The sequence below is a fragment of the Sminthopsis crassicaudata genome, chromosome 1 (genome assembly GCF_048593235.1).
Source record: "Sminthopsis crassicaudata isolate SCR6 chromosome 1, ASM4859323v1, whole genome shotgun sequence".
Classification (NCBI taxonomy): Eukaryota; Metazoa; Chordata; class Mammalia; order Dasyuromorphia; family Dasyuridae; genus Sminthopsis; species Sminthopsis crassicaudata.
In genome coordinates, this window is record NC_133617.1 from 680,706,449 (window position 1) to 680,731,569 (window position 25,121).

Sequence of the window (25,121 nt, forward strand, 5' to 3'; positions counted from 1 at the left end):
GTCACTTGTTGTCCCAAGGAAACACAATTGAATTTCAGTTTCCCCCAAAGTATATGTATCAAAGGACAAAGGTAACAGACTAATTGTATGTTTCGCTTTAACTTCCATGATATACTAAACTTATTCCAATGTTTTCTTCTTTTCACCAAGGAGATCTTGTGACAAGTTCCTCCCTCGGAAAAGTCTCTTGTTCCCTAATTCCCTCGTTGATTTGGCACCAAAGCACTTTATACCTTGTGGTTTTCAGTTGAAATAAAAACCACCTATAGCTAAATAAACCATGAGGATTCATATGCTTCTGTTTGAGCTTGGACTCTAAATTTTTTTTCATTACTAATGAAGTGGAACATTTTTTTCAGCAACTTTGAAATCATTTGTTACCACACAAAGCTCAGGTCTTTTCTATTCTTTATGACTCCAACAAGCTATGACTTGAGGGATATTGAGAATACTTTCTTAGGATTCCTGACATGACACTGAGATTCTTTTCTTTGGGGTAAACCCACTCTCTTTAGTCACTCCTTTGATCCCTGAAAAAACCCTTGTGGGGGTCGGTGTTACTTATCAATTATTAATTAATTAGATAGTAAATAAATAAATTAGGTATTAAAATAATAATTTCATATCATTAGTACCATTTCACAAATGAAGAAATTGAGGATCTAAGAGACTGTGACTTATCTATAGTCACACAGCTGGTAGCATGGGCAAGATTTAGCTCTATGTCTGATTCTCCAAATCCAGGTCTGCTTTTAATATACTTGTTTTATCTTATTATAAATGAGCTTCTTAGTTTTCTCTGTCACAAGATATGGGGAAAGAAATTTTTTCAGAGAAAAAATAATTACATTTGCATGACTCCATTTACAGTATAAAATTTCTGGTATCTAATTAGGTCTATACTTAGGCTGAAGGAATTTCTGTATTAATTAGATTCATAAAGTTTTGCTCCAATATCACTTTACTCATTTACAGTAAGTTTGGAGCTCTGACTGAAGGCATTCCCATAGTTATTTATAGGGCTTCTCTCCTATATGAATTCTCTGATGAACAGCAAGAGTTATAAAGGTATTAGAGTATAGAGCATATTGGAATGATGATCAGGAAGGAGTAAAGATAAGAAGTAGAAGAGTTACTCAAACCAAAGTTCACCTAACTGAGTTTTGCTAGGCCTGGCTCTGGATAAGAGTAAAAGAATTAGGGAGGAGGAAAACATTATATTGGATACTTAAGTAATCAGGTCCCCAAATCTTTTAATTTGGATAGGATATGGAACTCTGATGCAATTTTCAAGGATACAGAGGAGATGACACATGAATATGGTAGCAATAAAAAAAAATTCTATACAAAAATTCGATGAGAAAGGGTACACCCTTGATGTGCCTCTGCAGAGAAATATTTTGACAAAGAAATCAATTCATGCACATGTAATGGGCAAAGAGACAGGATCACAGCAGGCTCTCCATGCAGCTCTCCAATATGAAGCTATCTCAAATTTAAAACCACCATAATTGCTCCCTATTCACTGTCCTTTCCAGAAAGTGTAGCAATTGGCTTGTACATGCCTTTAACTTTGAATAAGTCTTCTGACTTCATTGAAGTACTCTCTTCATTTGGAAAATCCTAGAGGTACCATTAATTCAAAAAGATGTATGAGTTTTATTAAAAAATGAAAAAATTCCATTTGGAATAGAACTTTGTCATCAATTTACTAAGCCAAGGGACATAAATGTCTTTAATCTCAGTATAGTTATTTATAAATTTTAGCTTTGGTGCTGATAGAATGCTTCAAAAAAGATTAAATGGTCTCTCCTATTAATATCAAGCTATCTTAATAAAAGGTAAACATCTTATTTCATATTTCTGTGTTTTCCTTAAATCCTTTGTCCAAGCCCAAATCTTTTTTTTTTGCCCACCAATAATGAATGAATGAACACAATAGCTTACAAAATACATTTCTGTATTGCAGATTCTATGACCTTTTTTGTTCCTTTTTGATCTCTTGGACTTAAAGTAATCCTCGGCAGGATTTTTTGAGCCATCAAAGAGTGTGATATTGGGTTTCAGCACATTGTCAGGGAATTTTTTATATTGTTGGACTTTCTGGCACAGGTTATACTTCCTTATGAATGATTTCAAAGGAGCAATTTCCTTTCTTCTCTAATTATAATAGAGATTGAACTATTATTTCCCACCTGTTTTCTCTTTATGATTTCAAGTCACATATAGGCAAATGATGAGGTGTAGAAATGATTGGTTGGCTTTAGAAGTATTTCTATTCAGAGGAGACATGGGAAAGAATTGAAAGAGATAAAAAAAATGACCAATGTTCTTCCAAGAGTAAAGAAGCTAAAACATCAGGAGGTCTGCTCAGGTTCAAAACATCAGAGATTGAAATAATCATGTTCTCACTTGAATCTCCATGTCCAGATTCCTGGGTTTTTGTTTGATTTTCTTTTCACCTGTAAATTAACATTCTTTCTGGAAAAGTGTTTGACTAACCATATAACATGCTCTGGAAGCAAGGAAATATGGAAACAACCCTATGGCATTGTAGATGAGGGTTTTGTAAACTTTTTCTACTCTCAACCCAAGAAATTTTATGTGACCTGGGGCATATAGGTATATAAAACAGGCATGCAAATCAAACATTTACTGATAATAAATCATAATTTTGTCACTCCCACATTCAATGAGCTTATATGGGTGGCAATTCATAGTTTAAGAAGGTTTGGTATAGATAATGATTTTAAATTGTGTTGCCCTAATAAGAATGGAGTTTTGTCACCTTCAAATATATTAACCATCTATTGAGTGCCTGATAGGTAATAGAGGCATTGAACTAGGCAATGGGGAATGGGGTGGTGGTGAAATATGATTTAATAAAACATGATTCCTACTTTCAGCTAGTTTCTACTTAAGTGGAAGAATATATCCCCCATACATTTAACTATGGAATAAAATGATAAATGATAAAAGATGCTGTGTTAAGTCTGAGTCAAAAAAGAGTAAGTTTCTGGGAGGGTTGACATTTGACCATGTTCTTAAAGAGTGAGGAGAATTTTAATAGGCAGTCAATTAGGTCAATCAAACATTATTAAGTTCCAATTATATGTGGAACATTTTACTATTAACTGGGGATTCAAAAACAGAAATGAAATAGAACCTTCTTTAAGGAACATATATTCTATTGGGAAAGTTAATATGCAGAGATATGCTTCAGTACATATGATACAATATATAAACAAGGTAATTTATTATTTTTTGAGGGGGGGCATTAGCAATTGGGAGCAGGCAGGAAAGTCTCTATGTAGAAGATGGTGTTTGAGTTGAGTTTTGTTGAAGTTTGGATTCAGAGATGTAGAGTTTATATTCATCCTAGACATAAGAGAACCATTGTAGTTTACTAAAGAAAGGAGGAATATGGTTAGGTTCCTGTTTTAAGAAAAATTATTTGGCAGCTGTGTGAAGGATGGGTTTGAAGAAAGGAGATATTTGAAACAGAGTGACCAGTTAGGAGGTTGCTAAAATAGTCTAGCTGATGAAGGTTTGTATTATGTTGGTAGCCTTCTGAATGAAAAGAAGGGAATGAATGAGAGAGAAACTTTGAAAATTGATTTGATAAGTTAACAATTGATTGGATATGTGGGGTGAGGTAGAGATGAGAGGTATCAGGGACTTGATGTAAGAAATAGAAAATTGATAGATTTTTTGTTTGGGGAACAGTAAGTTTTCTAATAGGGTAAAATGTCATACTAGCTGAGAGGAATATAATGTAATAAGACTGGAGGTTTGGAAGAAATTAGAATTCTAGTTTAAAGAATTTGAAGTATTCTGTAGGACCAGATTCATGTGTAAGAGCATTTAATCTGTAAAGGAGAATGAATGATGGATTAGCAGAGGATGTTGGGAGAGAAAGTAATAAAAATGGTTACAAGGCTCAGGTGATAGTCCAATGTTCATGGCCTATGCTAAGGAGATTCAATAGGAACAAGTAGGAGATGGATGTGTTAGATTTAAAGTTTTCTGTATTTCATCAGCGAACTTCAGGTCATATTAGAGTTTGTTTTTACTTCCTCTGAAAAGAAGGTCAGTCACTCAACATGCATTTGTTAAACACCTACTAAGTGCTGACCTGGTTATTGTCCTTTGGTCTTGAAGAGGATCATTCTGGGTGATTCTGTGTCAGGGTCTCCCATGTTATACAATAAATTCTAAAGTTCTTTAGACAGACCCTAAGAGTGTACTTGTGTGGCTTTTTCTGACCAGGCACTTGCCCTGTGTGAATCTCCATAGAATCTTTTTTTTTTTGGCAAGCATAAATTTGGCATTCAAACAATGTGGCCAGCTCAATGGTGTTGTGTTCTTTGTAGTAGAGTGGAAAGCTTGGCAGTTTAGTTTGAGAAAGGACCTGAGAGTCTGATATCTTATTCTGCCAGACAAGTCAGTTACCACACTGATGATAAGAGAACTACAAGCAAAAACTAAGGTGGAAGGAGTGTTGGTGCATGATTTTTTGTTTGCATATTATTCAATGCAGTCTCCGAGGCAGAGTTGCACAAACTATGGATCAATCCTCTGCTGCTTTTGGCCTAACAATTAACGCCAAGAAAACACAGGTCTTCCCTTATCTAGCACCATATCATCCATATGTTGAACCATCAGTTATAGTAAATGGTAAAGTTTTGAATGCTTTGGATAAGTTCTCTTACCTCTTCAGTATACTTTCTAGGGATGTCCACATTGATAATGAGATTGACACAAACATTGCCAGAGTCTAACTCAGTGTTTGGGAGGCTCTGAAAGAAAGTATAAAAGAAGAGAGGTATTGACTACCAAACTGAAGTCTTCAGAGCCATTGTGCTGACCTCATTGTTGTATGGCCATGTCCTGAACACTCTGCTAAGCACAGTTATTGTTGTTTGTCTTTCCTTATCAAAGAGGACCATGACATTAGGGAGGTGATGCCATATCCTGAAAGTGAATTGGATTTAAGAGAGAGAGGGCTGTGCAAGGTCACCTGCCTCACTTTCCTCTGCAGAGCTATCTGGATCCAGTGACTGGATATAGATCAAAACAACTGGAAATTGCCCTTGATGCAAATGGGAGACGTTGGCTATTTTAAGTTAAGGTCCTAAAGAGGTCTCAGTTTGACTGAAGCTTCACCCATTTAGTGATTAAAGCAACTGAGGCAAGCAACGATATGTCATGGCATCACCTCTCTCATGTCATGGCCTTTTTTAGAGAATGAAGGAGAAACAAAAATCTCTATGAATAAAGCTAGCCTTACAGCCTAAAGCTTGGTCAGTTGAAAGACTCCTTCCCTTTTTTCCTCTTTCCTTCCCTTGCTCCCTCCCTTCCTTGTTCCATCCCTTTTCCTTCCCCTCTCTCTTTCCCTTCCTCCCTTCTTCCCTTCCTCCCTTCTTTCCTTCCTTCTTTCCTCCCTTCTTCCCTTCCTCCCTTCCTCTCTACCTCTCTTCCTTCCTTCTTTTGTCCACATAGGGTATAATACCCTTATTTATAGATGCTCTTAAAAACATTTCCCCTCCTCCTTTTCTACTTGTAAATTCTCCCAAGATATCTTGGAGTTTACTAGCTAGATTTCTTTCTCAAAAAAAGGCCTTAAATCAAAACCAATTTGATTCTAATTGGCCACCAATAGGTCCTAAGCCAAGCCTCATTTGGTCATTGTTTGGTTCCTGCTTGATTTAGATTGAATGTGAATAGCAATCATTTCTGCTTTGGCCCCAAACCCTGAGGGTCTTCCCCTCCCAGATTCATTTATTTATTAGATTTCTTTGGATTAGGTGAAAGAGGAGATTCTTTGCCAAGCCCCAGGATACGAAGAAAAGTATGAAAAGAGTTTAGAGATTGCACTCTCACACTTTGGGCCTATAAAACTCACTTTATATCATAGTCCCTTAGGCTGAAAGCTCCTTGAAGACATGAACTATATTTTGCCTCTTTTTGTATTCTCAATATTTAATACAGTACTTGGTACATAGTAGATGTATAGATAAATATTTATTGGTTGATTGATAACAGAGAGCATTTTACTAGTGTCACTGGACTAGTGTCAGCAATCCTATTTAATAGTTGGGCACTTTACTGAGTCTTATGGTCTTCATTAGCAAAATAGAGATAACAATACCTTACTTTCTAAACAAGGTTGTTATCAGAATCCAATGAGAAAAATTTGGATTTTGTCAATTTTAAAATACTATTGATGGGGTCCTAGTGTAGTCAGAAAGTTGTGGGAATCCCCTTTTGGTCAGTGCAAATCCTTCATGAAAGAATTCACGAATCTGAAAAGTTTTAAGTGGCAAAAATGGAAGTTTATTGTTGGATAAGAAGTCAACTTTGCTAGAAAAATTGACTTCTTCAGTGGCAAAGTCCTATTAGGGAAATGGAGGCTGGCACTGAGAAGAGAATGTCTTCACAGCAGGCACGATCCTGGCAGCTATGCCAAAGAGGCAAAGCATGCTACTTTGGACATTCTACAAAGAAATGAGAGAGAAGAAACCTATTTTATGGGCATATCTTGGTGGGGAAGGCAGGGGGGAATGTGGGGGTGGTGGTAATGCAGTTTGAGCTGATTAGACCAGGATCTCCCAATTGAAATTATTTTGAAGGCTTTTTCAGCCTGAATTTGAATGGAGATCCTGCTATAACTGGGGGTGATTTGCCTTAAAAATGGCCCAACCTGGGAGACCAGAAATCAAAGGGGACAGAATTTCAGAGTGTTAATTTTACAAATCAAAAGGGAACACAGTTTCATACCCCCACCACTATAGAAATATAGAATTATATTTAGTGTTTTATCAGAATATTTATTATTAGGGATAGGGCTGGACTTAGGTTTCCAATGTCATAGGGAACTCCAAGATTAGAAAATTCCCTCTACCCATTCTCAATAATTTATAGTCCCACAGAGTTGTCTAGTACATCTCTGAGAAGGTAAATCATTTGCTCAGATTCAAATAGTCAGTGTTTATCTCAGAGATAAGACTTGACTGGTCTTTTCCCAGCACCAAGTCAAGCTTTCTATTTACTATACAATACTCTCTCACTTTCATTGTACAAGCAATTTTATTACTACTTCACTTTTACTACTTTATTACTATTTTAGATAGGGAAAGGAGCAGGTTGAGATGGGAGAAAGACAAGAAAAGATTTTAGAAATTACTTATTTGATGCATTTTTCTGGCATTTAGCTTCCTTGTACATATCACATGAAAAAGATTCATGATGTGTGGCTCAGAAAGGTGAGTGGTCACCATTTAATAAAAAAGCTGGAGAGATCTTTAGGAACAAAGCAAAAGTTTATTATATGTTCTTGCAAGAAGCAGGTGTCCCTCCCTACAAGCCAGCAATTGAAATGAAGAGGCACCTTTGGGACAGGTTTTACACTTTAACTAGTTCTTAAAGCAAATACCCTTCCCACCACTGACCATCATCCTCCTTGGCTGAGGGTCTTACATTTTAAACTCAGGAACTACTCAAGAAATTGATCTTGGCCAATAAGTACATAGTTGCCCATATTTGACTGAAGTAGGGAGAAAATGATGTCATGGGAGGATAGCAGGAAGGGAATTTAAGTATGCCCTTGGGTCAATGCTCAAGGACCTTCAGGCCTACTCCAATTCTGAAGTAGATGAAGCCTTACTCGATTTTCACAACTGTCTTGAAAGATCTCACCCCATAAATCCTTATTTCTTTCCAGATGAAAATGTTAAGTAATAATGTTGGGATTATAAGAGTACTTTACATTTCTATAGAGCTTTATAGTTTTCAAAGGACTTCTATAGTTAGGTAGCTCTTATTATCCCCAACTTTAGAGACAAACTGTGACTTAAAGCAGATAAAATGAGCTATCACATGCAAATAAATGATGAAACTGGGACTCTGGTTCTGGTCTTTTGTTTGAAGTAGAGTGGTCACTTATCATTTTAGTAGTTTTGGGAGGCAGGACCAATGCCTGTCTAAAATGCTCCATTACATCATAATTTTATTATATATAGTTTTTATACTTCTGAAAGAGTAATTTAGGCCATGATATATCCAATTCTATATTCTAGTGAACTATATTATAATGGCAGTCTACATGAATTGATATGAAAGATGGTAAGCTCTTAGAAAGGAATACATTCATTTTGCTCACTATTCAGTATTCAGAAATTTAATCATATTTTAGACAATACAGTAATATCCACACATGGTCTTTCTCCATCGAGAGTTCAACTCAAAAATAAATTGAACTCAATGAACCCTTTTAAAACATCTTACTTGTGCCAGAAGCTGTGTTAAGTACTAGATACACAAAGATAAGAAGAGAACAGTTTTAGACCTCAAGGGGCTTCTATTCTATTTATCTAAATTTATATTATGCTTATGTATGTTATATTTACCTATGTAAAAAAACCTTTTTTTTTGGGGGGGGGAAGGAGATGGTTTTAGTTTATCATATATTAGCTTAAATATTAAAAGTGTATTGTCTTTAGACAATTTTGTCTATAAATATCTTTATAGTTTTCTCAGAATATAGAACTTAAGAAAAAAAAACTTAACAACAACAAAAAAACTTTTAAAACCTTTTTAAAAAGCCCAGATGTGCTTTGAGTATTGGACAGAGTGCTGTCCCAGATTTCAATAATACTTGGGTAGAGCTCTAATATATACATATATATATATATATATATATATATATATATATATATATATATATATGTGTGTGTATATATATATATACACATATTAGATAGATATAGATATCTCTATATATCTATATAATGTGGGATCTGGAATTAGGAAGACTCATCTTGAGTTGAAATGTGGCTGTAGACTCTTAGCTGTGTGATTCTGGGCAAATCCCTTAATCCTGTTTGTCTCGGTTTCCTCATCTGTAAAATGATCTAGAGAAGGAAATGGCAAACCACTCTAGGATCTTTGTCAAGAAACCCCCAAATGTAGTCATAATGAGTCAGCCACAACTAAAAAAAAAAACAACTACTGAACAAAAGACTGTAAATTGCAAAGAAGTTGATGATGAGAATAAGTAAAAGAAGTTTCTTCATCCAGGAGTTCCCTGAATAAATGAAATGACAGTATTAGGCCCTACCCCTAAAAGAATGCATATTCCAGTCATGATCACCAGAAATAGGGTCTACTTGGTGAGAACTATCATTCTATTTGTATTTCTTCCACATTTGAAATTTAGTGTTTTAGCCAGATTAATGAATATTTATAATGAGCAATCTTGTCTATTAACATTTATAATTTTTTTAAAAAAAAAATCTCAATCACCTTTGAATTCAGTACTAAGTACAATGTCTGGTACATAGTAGGTGCTTAATAAATATTTATTGACTGATTGGATTATATCAAATTATCCATAATGAACATTAATATACCCCCCAACAACAATGTTAGCAAATAGTAAGATAAATAAATACTGTTATTTTATATACTCTCCAGCAAGAGAAGCTGATATTCAACTGTTTACCTATCAAAAATTATTTGCTTACATGATTATTTTTAGGTTATAAAGGTTCTCTACATAGTTGAGCATTTATGATGTGCATGACTAATACAATGAGGTAAATGGATCATCTGCTGATTTTGTTGGCTTATAACTAATTTTTTCCTTTTTGGAATCCCTTGATTCAACCTCAGGATTCTGCAAAGGACACAATGGATAATATTATTTCATTACATTTGCCTTTTTTTCTCCTTGACTTGCTGGTCTCCACTATTGGAGTTTGTATTAGATCTGGAGCCAGGAAGACCTGAATTCAAATCTAGTCTTAGCCACTTAATAGCTATGTGATGTTGGGCAAGTCACTTAATTTCTATCTGCCTCAGTTTCTTTATATATAAAACTAGGATAGCAATGACACCTACTTTCCAGGGTTGATGTGAGGGTTACACATTAGGTAAATACTGGTTTTTCTGGTGGTTGTTATATAGTAGATAAGCATATCAGTTCATCTTTGTGAGTAACATTGTCACCATGAATTTCTAACATTGTTACATCCTTTTCCAGGTCCTATCCCTTTCTGAATTTCTCTGGCCATGCACATTATTTCTAATTCTGACAGTGATTCGCTTCCAGGAACCTCCAAGACACAGAGATAACTGTGAGTATATTTAATCTTCTTTCATTAAAAAAAGCAAAACAGAGCCTCATTTAAGGCCTCACTGATGCATTTGGGTAAATGGATTTTCAGAAGCTATGCCATACTAGCAGGTCTTAGTAAACTGAAAAGATTTGGAATGGAAAGGAGTGCTAATGAACTCCATGTCAATTATACACTGATTAGTCTAGCTAAGTCTGGAGAATCTTTTTACCAGGTTGGCCACAGGTAATGGATTTTTTTAGTCACTGAAACTCTTAAAGATTATTTATAAGACTGGTAGAAGGTTTCAGGTCTGTACTGGTAGGGAGATTGGTAGTCTGCACTGGTAGGGGGACCATCAACACTGAATAAATCTTTTATTCTTGAAGGATTAAAGTTTTGGTAGAAGTATGAAAAAATATTATTGAAAATAATAAAAATCTAATCCTTTGATATGGTCCATAATTTGGAGAAATCCACACATGGAATTGGGATCAGTCGGTATATACCAAACATAGAGTTAATTTAGACTGGAGTATATAGAGGGCACTGCTGTGGCAAGTAAATCAAACTTTCTTCCCAATAAACTGAAATAAACTGTGTAGTTAGCCAGTCAGTCAACAAAAATTTTAAATTGGTTTCAAAAGAATTGTTGGCATTCTGCTAATGCCAGACTAGTCTACATTTTGTCTTAGAGGCAAAAGGAATCCACCGAAACTTCATAAGGACTCCTGTGTTTTAGGAATATTTTGTGATAGCTTGGATAGGGGAGAGGCCTGAGTCCAAGTAAAACTAGCATAATTACTCTTTCATATGATAGTCATTCAAATACTTGAAAACTTGTTTTATTTCCCCAAGTCTATTTTTCAAGCTACATATCCTTTTTTCCACTATTTTCTGGGCTGGAGCATTATATCCAGCTCTATCATGTCCAGTGATTGTATTTAGAAACCATACCATGAAAATATTCATTGAACGAATTAATGGGGTTTAATCAACATAAAAAAGTTTCCTAGTAAAATGGCATTCTATGAATCATATGTTCATTTCTATCATTCATATTATGAGGTAAACATCTAGATTTATTTATCTTTTAACAGTAGCACAAATATAAATATTTGCCCTCTAATTTCAAATGCTATCTAGCTATTCTTTATGTTCCTAAAATGTAATTTCTTCTAAAAAACCTTGATGTCCTCATTTTTATATCACAAGAAATTTTCTAGTATGTACTTATTCAACCTTAGAGCTATCCCCTAACAATAATAAAAAAAGAAGTGAAAAAAATTCAACCAAACTAACAATGTATTAGAAAGTCGGAAATTGTGTACAATGCCCAATACCTATATTCTCTACCTGTGCAAAGAAAGAACATGCATTAGGGCACTTCTTGGTCATCACAATTTTGTAGCATCATTTTCAGGTGTTTTGTTATAGCCTTTAAAGACCTAAGGTTACTCCCACAGTTAAATAAAGCATTTGATGAATTCATTACTATGATATATAATGCATAAAATTTTTTTTTCTTTACTGGTAAAGGGGAAAGATTGGGAGATGGGGAGAGGGATCAGAGGAAGATGAAATACAATACAGTGATTGAGTAGTATAGTGAAAAAATGCTAGAGTTGGAATCAGGAAAAACCTCAATTCACATTCTATCTCTGACACTTACAAGATATGTGACTAAAAGCAAATTATTTCCCTTCTTCATGTTTTGTTTTCCCAGCTGTAAAATGGATGGTGTCACTTTAAAAATCTTAAAACATTGTATAAAGCTAGATTTATTTTCCCCTCTTTTGTTCAGTATATATAAAACATGGGAGAAGTGATGTGCTATAGAGGAGAACTAGTTCTCCTTGGAGTCAGAAAGATCTAACATCAAATTCTGGCTCATATTGGTTTTATGACCTTTAAAAAGTTACTCAACTACTTAATGCAAGTCTTTCTAAGACTGTAAGTTGCAAGCTTTATATGGCAACTTGCATTGGTAAAAGGACTTTCCTCACGTGGAGATTCAATGAAATTATATCTGGTGAAAACAATAAATCTCTAAAACATTATTCTTTTACTTAAGAATTTTCAATCCTGTAATTTAATTAATCTGTACTCTTTTGATCAGGGAATTCTTTAGGAAGTCAATGAAAGTTTTATACATGATACTTTGAATAAGGCTGTTTGATATTAAAAATTGACTTAAATTCAATTAATTTCTGTATTTTTATAAAGAAACTTTGGTAGCCTTTAAAGATCCTGAATGGGAAATTCTTTGCTAAAGGTTAAATTGTCTTAAATATGGTGTTTTAGAATAAAATTTAGAACAATAAAATTCTTCCATTAAGGAAAACCTAAGCTTTTTATAAATATTAAATATTAGAAAATAATATGCTCTCTTAAGAGACTGAAGGGGAAAGTAGAGGGCTTAAACCAGGTTGAGTGTAACTGACATATCTCAAACTTGTTGGTGAGTTAGGTGGATGTCTACTCCAAGCATGTGAAGACTTCTTCTGGTAGAATGGGTGGATAAGAACAATTTTTTCCAATGGCATGAAGGTGACTGAAATAGGCACTGTGGAGTTCTTAGAGACTGATCAGACATCAAGATGCCAACATCATCCACTATATCCTAGGTTACTGCCCATCATCATGACATTGATGGCTTAGGAAGAGTGAGAATTATGACCTTATACAACTCTGCCTCACTTAAATCCAATTCACCAATGAGTCAAGGTTTTACTTGTGGTGCCATTGGTCCTCTTTGAAAATGATGGACAAACAAGATTTGTAAATAGCACCTGGTACTTGAACATAGGTCTTTTGTTACTAGATCCACTTCTCTTTCTAATATGTACACTGCTTTCCTTTTCTCTACGGGATGTGGTCTCATGCCATCACTAATTTCATTATGTGCTACTTAAAAGTATAGTTTGCCTAACTTTTGTATGGAACAAGACATTATAGAAGCATACAATTATCTAATAGGACCCATAATTATCCAAGACCTCCCGAATGTCTAAATTTAGAAGAAAATTCTTACTTTTATTTTTATGAGACATAAGTTGATGTTTACTCCAATGAAAAATACATTTTTGTTTCAGAATCTAATCAATCTTGAGTCTTTCTTATAATTAATGTACAATTGATGTTTTTAATAATGAACTATGGGCATGTTAAAGTTCTCAATCACTTCTGCAATTGTCAAATAAATATCTAATTATATTAAATATAATTTCATTTTTCAATATGTTTTAAATGTATCTTTTTTTGAGATTAAAATTTGCATCCTATGTAAGGATATAATAGACTACCATTTTAGTAGATTTCATTTAACTAGAATATTCTATTGAGAACATCCCTAGATATTATTGCATTTAGGAAAATGTAGAATATTTTCCACTCATTTTTTTTCTTTACTTTTTTCCTCCTTCACTGCTTCCTCTCAATATCACCTGGTGTCATAAATCTAAAGGTAGTTCTCAATTCAGGACACTTCTGCCTTTTCTTTGGATAGCCAATATGATGAATGATGGAAGGATGTGTGCTTGAAATTTTGAGGACATCCATTCCCTCATATATATTGTAAATCTATGCAATTAGGAGAATGTAAGCTCCTTGAGGACAAGGACTTTTCACTTTTGTTTTTCTTTTTCTAGTACTTAATACAGTGACTGGCACACAGCAGGTGCTTAATAAATGCTTGGTATTATAATGAATTGCTACTAATGGTAACTTGGGAATGGAGGAAGGTGATTTTAGAAGAGAAGGAATAAGGTAGGAAATTTCTTAGGGGAATAGCAGGAAAAACAGAATCCTTCTCCCTTCTCCATCACCTGTAAAATAAAGATTTTTTTGTAGTAATTGTGGGTGATTCATCATCAATACTTTTCACTTCTGATACTCTTTATTTTTCTGGAGAGAGTAGAATAACTGATGTCTTCAAGTTACTAAGATTTCTTGTGTTCCAGTCATCTTACAGATGACAAAACTATGTCATAGAGAGGGCAAAGAGATTTGAGAGTTTATTCTGTTCTTTTATGCAAGGGACACTTTTCTTTTTGTCTTGCCCTAAATCACTTGGTTGTTGTATTCATGTTTTCAAAGTCTGCCCACCTAACTAATGGATAGAGTTATGTCCAGAATTTTTGTCTTAACATTAATTAATAACTCAGAAATATCTCCAATATACCCTAGTACTTTATGTGAAATTTCTCTTCCTAAAAATATCTTTGTTGTATATTTTCTATACTCTGGTTTCATAGTTTTTTTCTTTCTTGCATTTATACATAGGTTATTTGCAGCCCCGTAACTTGCCAAGCCAAGGAGTTTATCCCTTTGTCCAAAGCCTTCTTTGTAATGCTGGCTCTAGATGCAAGAACACCAGTTATGCAGTGCCAAAGGATTCCTACTTCCGGTAAAAAATATAATTTTTTGCATGCATGTGAAGGTGGATTAGAGGGGTGAAAGCATGTATACTAAAACTTTCTCATTTGGGAAAAGGAGGATCTGAAAAAAAAGATATATTTGTTAAGAATAATGTGGTAAAACTAACCACTAATAAATTATTTTCTATTAGGTATTTTTCCAGGGCTATTTTTGTGAGCAGATATTAATTTCTAATTATTAGTCTTATTTGCATGCAATGAATATGTTAAAATGTGTAAAACATTTATTCTCTGTAGAATTTTTTAATTGTCATATACTAAAGAAAGTTCCCAACTCTCCCCCTTTTATTTTTGCTACATTAGATAATTTTTGAAATTAAAAGAAGGAAGTGGGAGTGTTTATTCTGGAAGAAAGACTTAGAGGAGCAGTGATAGCTGTCTTCAAGTATTTGAAGGACATGGCATGGAAAAGTGATTTGACTTTTTCTCGGTTTCAAAGGGCAGAAGCAGAAGTGGGTGAAATTTAGGAGTAGTAGAGGTGACTCTCCCATGCTCCAACATAGATATTTGTCAACAGTTAAGTTTATTTTCCTTCAGCTAACATGGCTCCATAGGCCTCAAATTCAATGGAGTCTTCAAGTCCTAGGTGAAAGGAGAAATAAGGAGGCACACTGCAGCCTGATGTTAGTTAGGAAAATGTCCTAACAGTGAGAGCTGACCAAAAGTAGAGGGGAGTAGATTCTTCACTCTTATTGGATCTAGGTCATTAAGCACAGGCTGGATGAAAACTTATTGAATGTGTTGTAATAGGAATTTCTTCTAGATGTGGCCACTGAGATCTCTTTTAAATTTGAAATTCTATGATCCTGATTAAAATGTAAAGTATCAGTATTAGCATTGAGGAACACTATGACTGGGTTTTTTGGAATCAGGAAATAGGAACTTAAGTCCTTCCTCTGGCCCATACTGGTTATGTGTGGCAAATCACTTGACCTCTTAGTGCCCCAAGCAACTATTTTAAGACTGCAAGTTATAGAGAAGAGGTTCATTTTTATTGTAAGAATTCTGCATCAGCAGCAAACTATTGTCCAGTTAAAAAAAATACATAAATGTATGTATATATTATATATATATGTATATATATATATATATATATAAAACACAAAATGTATTACGCATGATATACATATATATATTATACAGAGGCATAAATTATGTGCATTTGCATATAATATGTACACATGTGTATCATAACCCTAAATAAAGCAATACATGCACACATAATAATGTATACTTATGTGTATGTTAATATATAAAGTATAGATAGATAAACATATATATAATATATTTATACATTTTAAGAACATTCCAAGGATCAGTGCAGTTTTAAGTAACTCCTAAGTTAGACTTCTATTAACTATGCATATATATATATATACACATATGTGTTATTATTAATGAACATAATCTATCTACCATGTACACATAGATATATACAATACATCTTTATGTATATACATAGTTATATGTATTCATGTTTTAATATTACTACTGCTGAAAATTATTGGTTCAACAACTTTATTGAATTATCAAGTATGCTCCCTGCTCCTATACTGGGAACTTTTCAAAGATAATCAGTACAACCTAGTCATATGATTCTAGATTATGAATCGGTGGACTTAGAATATTGTGGCTTTATTGATTTTAAAGTTCTATTCTTAAGTACTTTTTCCTTTATTAATAATAGCGAGAGATGGAGGTGGAAATGGTTTTAATTGGTTTGTAAATTTGAAGTAAGACTTCTTCCTTTGATAGTGGATATATTTGAGTCTCAGATATCTTGCACAAAAATCGTAATTCATGTCTGCTTTCCATTTAATAAGATTTTTACCCTTAAATTAAAGAGTTTTTTTTTCCTGTGATAAAATTTTTTCAGCTCAGATTTGTATATTTTCCTTTAGGCAACATCAACCCTAGTCCTTTGGAGTTAGGCTTTGTGAAATGAAGTGTAAGAAAAGAATCTGTTGGAAAATGAATGAAAACCATAATGATTAAAACTTGTGATTATATTTCTTTTGTTTTTGCATTAAAGAGCATATGAATATTATTCTCTTAATGGGAGCTAGCTGAATAGTTCTTGTCTCATCATTCTTATCAACAAGGTCCTTCCTTTTCTGTACCAGTGGAAGGAATATTAATTATTCACTTAATTACTGATCCATGTCATGTGGGAGGAAAAAACAACAACTGTGAACTAGATTTCTAGAAACCTAGATTCTAGCACTACATCTATCTTTGCAAGAATATGTGGCCCCAAGCAATAACAAAATTTTAAAGAGTTTTCATCTCAGCTTGTGAAAGATGGAGTGTCCATGTATAGACACAATGAAGCTGGAAATAAGAGACAGCATTGAGTCATAGAGTAAGGATTTGTATCTAAGTCAGGAAGATCTGAAATGAAGTCCCACATCACACATTCATGCATCACATATATGACACTTATTCTCTTGGGACTCTAGGCAATTCTTTAAGATCATAAATTGCAGACAAGGCATTGACTTCCATTGGTAGAGGGAATTTTCTCAACCTAGAGTTGCCTATAACAATTTAATCACTGGTTCAATCCCTTTCCCTGTCCTATGGAGCTACAAGTTGGATATGATTATTAATTTCTGTTTTCTAGCTCTAAATTTCAATGTCTTTTGGTTCAACAGTTGTCATGAATTGATGTTTCCCTCTCTGTCTCTGGCTCTCTCTTTCTCTGTGTCTCCATATCTGTGTCTGTGTCTGTCTGTCTGTCTTCCCCCCTCCAATATTCCCTCCCTTTCAATGCTGTGCTAGCTCTCAGTGATGGTGACATATAACCAGAAGTTAGATCTAAGTACTGCATTTGTAAAATTACCAGTGCTGAAAGTTTTGGTAGCTTTCAGCACTGGAGCCAATCACCCCTTAACCCTGTCATCACTAGTTGAATTTTTAATAGTGTTTGAGGGTTAGCTAGGGGAGAGAGGGAGGGAAAAAAAGAGAAAGAAAATGGGATTGGGAAAGAGAAGATGAAAAAAAGCAGAAGAAAAACAATGAGAGAAAATGAAAAAAGATAAAGAGACAAATAGTAAAGAGTCATAGATCACAAATAGTCACCTTAGTGCCACACACATGTCTCAGCATATGTAACCTATTCCTGAAAAAACAACACATATTTAAATGCCTGACATGTAAGTTTTTTCTTCTTTCTACAATATGTTTATAGACCATGAATTCAATTTGATCTAAAACCTCAGTTGAAAACATAGTTATAGCAATAGAGGAGTTCACATTGGTATAAAAAGAGTGAGAGGCAGTATTTCTCTCTTAATAGATACCTGAAATTCTAGTTGGGTTAATTTAGCTCATGATTATCAGTAAAGTTCCCTACCCACCCAGGTTAAGTTTACATTTGGAAGAAAATCCAAGTTTCGTCTGAACTAGGCTATAATTATAAAACAGTTCTGTGATTAGAGGTTTTATCATGGAGTTTTCATTCAGTCTTAAGGAGAAACTTTAAAGTAAAAGTCCTAATATGTCCTGACAGCATAATAACTAAATAAACGTGCTTTGCATCCAGAATCATTCCGATTGTGTTTCAAACTATAACTAATAATAAACCAGAAAATAAACAGGACTGTCATCTCAAAATACTTTTTGCAGCAAACATTCAAATGTTAACAATCTTCTTCAGATAACTGACACCTTCAGATATAAGCATTCTCATCCTTTGCCTTTACTAGATAACTATTCCTGTGGAACTGGGTTTCCTTCCTTGGATATAACCTATTCTTTCTAATTTCCAGAGAGTTTTCTTTATTATTATTTACACATCTCTGATATTTTTTATCTCACTTTCTCCTTTATCACCCCTCTTTTGTGGGGTTAATTTTTAAATATATATATTTGTAGGTTTATAATTTTTTAGGTCTAATGTGCTTACCTTTATATTGATCATCTAAATCCAGCCCTTTTATTTTACTTATGAGCAAGCTAGAGAGATTAAGTGACTTGTCCAAGATTGCACAGGTAGTAAGTAGCACATCTTGAATCAATCAGATCCTATTATTCTCTATTTAGTACTTTCCCCTCCATAACATGACATGCAGATTCAATTCAATTAAGCAAGCATTTTAAAAAAATTCTTTTGGAAGGCAATTGGGGTTAAGTGACTTGCTCAGGGTCACACAGGTAGTAAGTATTAAATATCTGAGGACAGATTTGAACTCAAATCCTCCTGACTCCTGGATCTGTGCTTTTCCACTGTGTCATCTAGATGTCCCACAAGCATTTATTTTAAAAAAAAAATTATTTCCCAATTGTATGCAAAGGCAATTTTTAATATTAAGTTTTTGTTTTGAATTCCAAATTCTATCTCATCTCATTCCCTACCCCCTCCCTGAGATGGTAAATTATTTTATATAGATTTTGCATGTATGATAATGTAAAACATTTCCATATAAGTCCTTTTGTGTGACAAAAATATGAACAAAATAGAAAGAAGTAAAGAAAGTAAAAAATAGCATATTTCAATCTAAGCAGACATTTATTAAACATCTTTTTGTACTAGGTGTTGGGGATGTCAAGCCAAAAAAATGGCATCAGTTCTTCTCTTTAAAAACTATATTCTAATACAAATGAAGATGGGATTTAAAACAGCAACAAAGCTTTGATCAAAAGACATTGTTCAACTATGCAATCATTAGAAAATTCCCATCATTTCTTTGAAGGAATGGAAAGCAACCAAAGTATGAGATATGATTTTGCAATCATTCTTTTATGGTCAACTTAACTGTTTTCTTCAATTGTACTTTGTGAAGGATTTAATTGAAAATATTTTAATGTTTGTATATGATTTGTAGAAATAAGATTTATTACTTAAAAAAAACAACTCGCTTAAAGCAACAAATTTGTCAAATAGCTTGATTAAAACTTCTCTGTTCTCCAGTGACAGCAAAAAGCATTTTAATCCTCCCTCTCAACATCAGCTTCAAAACTCATTACTTGCAGGTGTGATTCAATTCTTCTGATCTGCCTCTTTGTGCTGACAAATTCCACTCCCCAGCTTGCCTGTATTTCAGCCAGACTGCCCAAGTCATGTAGCTCCTCTGAGATGGGCACCAAGCCATTGTTAATCTTGATGTTTTTCTCTTATCACTGTCAACTCTATCTCATCCTGAAATAAATGTTATTGGGTCCCTCCATCGAACAAACATGATATAATGTAAAGAGCAATAGACTTTTACCACTTCCATTAAGCAAATATTTATTAAGCACTGAGTATGCAAGGCACTGTGCGATGCGCTGAGTTTATAAAGAACAAAACAGTTCCTTATGCTCAAGAAATTTAGGATCTCATCGGGGAATGTGATGTGCACATATCTAAGTATACTAAATATAGTAAGAAGCAAAAGAAGGTAAAGTGAAGGACAGAACCAGATAAAATATCCTAGGAATATTTGGAGACCCACACATGCAGACAGAAGCAGATATATATATATATATATATATATATATATATACAGAGAGAGAGAGAAAGAGAGACACAGAGACACAGAGAGATGTAGAGAGACATAGAGAGAGAAAGAGAGAGAGAGAGAAAGAAAGAGAAAGAGAGAGAGAGAAAGAAAGAGAAAGAGAGAGAGAAAGAGAGACACACAGAGACACAGAGAGATATAGAGAGACATAGAGAGAGAAAGAGAGAGAAAGAAAGAGAAAGAAAGAGAAAGAGAGAAAGACACAGAGACACAGAGAGATGTAGAGAGACATAGAGAGAGAAAGAGAGAGAGAGAAAAAAAAGAAAGAGAAAGAGAGAAAGAAAGAGAGAGACAGAGAGACAGAGACAGACAGAGACAGAGACAGATATATATATATATATATATACAGAGAGAGAGAAAGAGAGACACAGAGACACAGAGAGATGTAGAGAGACATAGAGAGAGAAAGAGAGAGAGAGAGAGAAAGAAAGAGAGAGAGAGAGAAGAGAGAGAGAGAGAGAGAGAGAGAGAGAGAGAGAGAGAGAGAGAGAGAGAGAGAGAGAGAGAGAGAGAGAGATAAAGGCAGAGGCAGAGGAGACAGAAAGGGAGGGAGGGAGAGACAAACAGAGACAGACAGAGAGACAGATGACATGTCAAGTTTAAGGAATAGCTAGTCTAGTTTGGCTAGACTGTTTTAAGGGGAGTATAATGAAATAAAGTGTGAAAGATAGGTTGGAAGACTATTGAAGAGAACCTTACATGCTAAATAGTAAAGAGCTTGTGTTTAAGCCTCAAGGCAATAGTAGGGAATCATGGAAGTTTTGCAGTATGAACAAATTTGTCAGCTGTGTGATATGGAATCAAAGACCCCAGGGATTGAATGTACTGTTCCCTAGTTGTTGACACTAGACAAGTTCCTTCACCTCTCTGAGCCTCAGTTTTCCCATATTAAAATGGAATTGTACTAGGTGAGTTTTCAATTTTTTTTCTTTTTTTGTTGTTTTAAGCTTGTTTTATTTTAAAGTGAGAACCTTCCCTGCTAGTTTAACTTAAAAAAATTTTTCCCATTCAATATTCTTTATCATTTGGCCTGCAAATCAAATCTAGAATGGTCTTTGAGATATGAATAATTTTTAGATTTATATACATACATATTTAAATCTCTCTATATAAATACATGTACATACATATATACCTAATATAGAAGCATGTAATATAAACATACTGAAATACACAATTGTTCATAAATATACACATCTATTTAACATTTATTTGTCTACCTAAATATATAAATAAAAACCATTTGTGGCTCATGGGCTAGTACAAAAGCAGGCAAGGCCAGATTTGGCTTGAAGGTTATAGTTTTCTAATTCTTGCCAGGTTAAACTATCGTATTTCACCATTAAAACCATGAACAGTTGTCTCTTCATGCTGTATCATCCCTCCATTTTCATTGTAGCTTCCAGGTAATTCTCAACAATCTTTACTTTGCGTATCCTGCACTGGCTTATATGAAAATTAGCCCCAGTAGTATCAGAGAGACTGAATTAGTCAATGGTCATTCTTTCTGTTGTATTTTTCCTTTCACTTCAGAAACCCTATTCTTTTCACTTCAGAGACCTCAATTATTTCTATTTTCTGGCATTTTCAACATTCCTTTCCCTCTACCTTTTAACATATGTATATTTTCATTATTTTCAAATGTGAAGATAAACAAAACCTTCACTTGACTGATGCTTTCACAATTCATAATTTTTTTTCTCTCCTATCTTCCACTGTTGAATTCTCTGAGTGATAACTGATACCTCTGTAAATTTACTGTCTACTCCTTAAATCTTGAATTTTTTTCATTACCCCTCATTGAAAGTTTCTGTTTTCTTGTTCATTAAATATAAATATTTGGTAGGCTTTTCTTAGTTCTCATTCTTCTTGTTTTTTTGGGGGGATCATTGACAGTAATATCACATCTCCTTTCTTTGGCTGTTTCTCTGTGACATTAACTACAACAAGGATACTCAAGCAATAGAGTGGAACTTATCAGAAAATCCAGTCTATTTTGAAGCCTTTTCATATTTATTGCCATGGAACACTGCTACCTTGCTACTCTGGTTTATTGGGATTCCTTTTTAGAAGGAATATTTGGCTGTCGCTTTTTCTTGCCTGTTCTTTTCAGGGATTTTATTTAAAGGACTTAAATACTTCTTCCTTCTGATCTTAAAATGTTAGAGAAAGGAAAAGTAGTTCTTTTTAAGGAAGAAAAAATTTGGGGGAGTTCTGCTCCCCACTGTTGCATTATTTTACTTTTCCATCTCTGACATATGATTATCTGTAACCTTTGCTGGATCTCTACTTTCTTCACTCTTTGTAAATGAATCTTCTTATTTTTTTTGTATTTACTCCCATTATTTCAGCCATGTCTTGTATGATTATAATTTCTAAATCTAATTCCATCAAACAACATTGGATTGTGAATCAGGAGACCTAAATTATAGACTCTGAGAGAGGGAACACAGGGGTATACCCAATCAAAGATACCCATATTCTTGCAAAATGCATTGTCTATGAGTCTAAGGTAAATTTCTTTGCTATTGAATTCCTTATTTCTCTCTGCTCATGAATTCTTCTGATTATCACCCTAAGCTAGCTAAGGAAAATTATTGTAGAGTAGAATATCCAAGTTTATTACTCCAAAAGCAAGCTATTCATTAGTCTGCAGCTTCTCTACTATGAACTTCAAACTAAGTACTGAATATGTTTTCCATTTTTGCCTAAACTGCTCAGTTTTTTCCAACTACTAATGTCACAGTTCATATCAAACTAGAGACTCTATAGTAGTGACGGATTTTTTTTTAATCTAGCGGGTAATAGGCAACACAGTTGAATGGGATAGAAGTACAAAAATAAAGGGATAGTATCCTTCCCAACTCTGAGGCAAAGAGGGAAGAACAATGTTCAACATAGTTAGTTATCAGTTATTCTACAGAGGACTTTCAGCATAGCATGGATCCCTCTCCCTTCATTGGTTTAGAACAGGAGCTATAAGAATCTTTGAAATGAAGATCAGAAGAGGGCAAATGCAATTGTGCAAAATCTTCCCTATTTTTTTTCCAGAAATGTCAAATACTCTTGACATTGGCAGGTGAAAGTTCCTGTTCTCAAAAAGTTTACAATTTAATGTTTTCTTATCTCTATGTAATGAAATTGTCTCTCATGTAGCATGGGAGTTTGAAAGGAGGCAGGATATCTCTAGCCTCCCTTCCTTTGGGAGACTTTATTTACTGCAAGGAAGGATACAAAAAAGTTGGGGTAAGGTTGGTTTTGACCATCTTCTCACCTGAAGATGAATGCAGAAACATTCAAGATCTTGAAGAGACTGAATTATTGTATGAAAATCAAGCCACTTAATTTCTCTTCTCTCCAACTCTACCCTGCCTATTGAATGGGTATGTCATTGATTTCTTCCAAAGAGGAGAGAGCCCCTTAGCAATGGGATTTGGAATTCAGGTTATATATATAAAATGAAATCTTTGTATTAGATGACCTCTATGATTTCTTTCCATTCCAGATTTTATTATAGAAATCTTTGTTCTCTCTTTGAGTTTAATTTTAATCTTAGCTATTTTATTCCTACATCTTTGTTAATGAAACTATTTGGGATCTGTCATTTCTATAGATGTTACAGATATTTTTTCTCTCCCATGAATTTGAGAAAAGAACTTCTATTTATATAGTAGTTCTCACTACTATTTTCCTTTTCATTTTCTAGTACTAATTAACTTGCTGCCTTGTTCTTTCTTCCTGTCTTAATTCCTTTTCCCTTAGCGATTTTGAGCATTAGGTAACAGACCTAAGATTGGAGAACTCAGGAAAAAGAGATAAAGAAGGGAGGCATTTGTGTGTCACATAAATCCTGCGACAATATGTTTTTTTCCCTTGGCCTCTGGGTTTTTCTAAAGGTATCACATACACACATGCACATAAATTAATATCTTCAAGATTCTTTCTTTAAAAAAAAAGCTTTTCCCATGCTTAAGTTATAATTCATTCTAAGATCAAATTCAAGAAGGCTTGAAATAAAAAAAGCAAGGATCTTAAATTCAATTAATCATCATGGTAGAGGCAGGTAGGATAATCATCTTGAATTACAGCAATCTCTACAATCCGATAATTCTATGGTTTTGCAAGGAATTCTCATGTTCAGATGAGGTAGGAGAAGCCACTTCATGGTTCACAGCTTTCAGAGGTCATTTTAAGCCACCTAATGTAAGATACGATTATAAAAAAACAAGCCTAATTTATTGGGCCATTTTTGAAAATTCTTTTCTGGTTTCTTCTTCTGATATATCTAGAAGGTGATCCTGAGTTTCCAAATACCAACAGAGTATAATAGAATACAAACCCTGTTAAGTTCTGTCAAGTGGCAAAGGCTTTATGCATGTTCTTATCTTAGAATCCTTAATCACAATGCCAGCTATATTCAGAAAGGAATTTCAGTAAAGGGTTAACTAGTATGCTGCTTTCCCCTAACCCCCCACTGCCCCAAAAGCAGTAGACTAAGCCAATGACTAAGAAGTGGAAGATATGGAAGGGCCCTAATCTCTTAGTAGAGGAGGTATCTATATAGATTATATTAAGCTTATTATTTTATAGTTGTAACTTGTTAGATTTTCATGAGTGGATTTAATTATATATATAAATTATATATACATATATATATGTGTATATATATATATATACACATATATATATATATATATATATATATATATATATATAAATTAAAAATTTGAACATGTTAAGGAGCTATAGAGATCCGCCTAGCTCGTTATGTCCATAATGGAGATTTGATGAATTGAAAAAAAAAAAAAAGACCGTCACATTTCTATAATTGTTTAAGGTTTACAAACTTCCTCAAAAAACATAGTAGAAACTAGTAGTATTAAAAATATATATATATATATAAATTAAAAATTTGAACATGTTAAGGAGCTATAGAGATCCGCCTAGCTTGTTATGTCCATAATGGAGATTTGCTGAATTGAAAAAAAAAAGACCCTCACATTTCTATAATTGTTTAAGGTTTACAAACTTCCTCAAAAAACATGGTAGAAACTAGTAGTATTAAA

General features: G+C 33.9%; 1 protein-coding gene across 1 annotated transcript in view; it reads left to right on the forward strand.

Annotated features, from left to right (window-relative positions):
- ABCA13 (ATP binding cassette subfamily A member 13) overlaps window positions 1–25,121 on the forward strand; it is a 523,487-nt gene that overhangs the window by 15,163 nt on the left and 483,203 nt on the right. Inside the window, 2 exon segments of the mRNA XM_074283590.1 lie at window positions 10,043–10,136; window positions 14,400–14,523. Of these exon segments, the coding sequence (XP_074139691.1) occupies window positions 10,043–10,136; window positions 14,400–14,523 (218 nt within the window).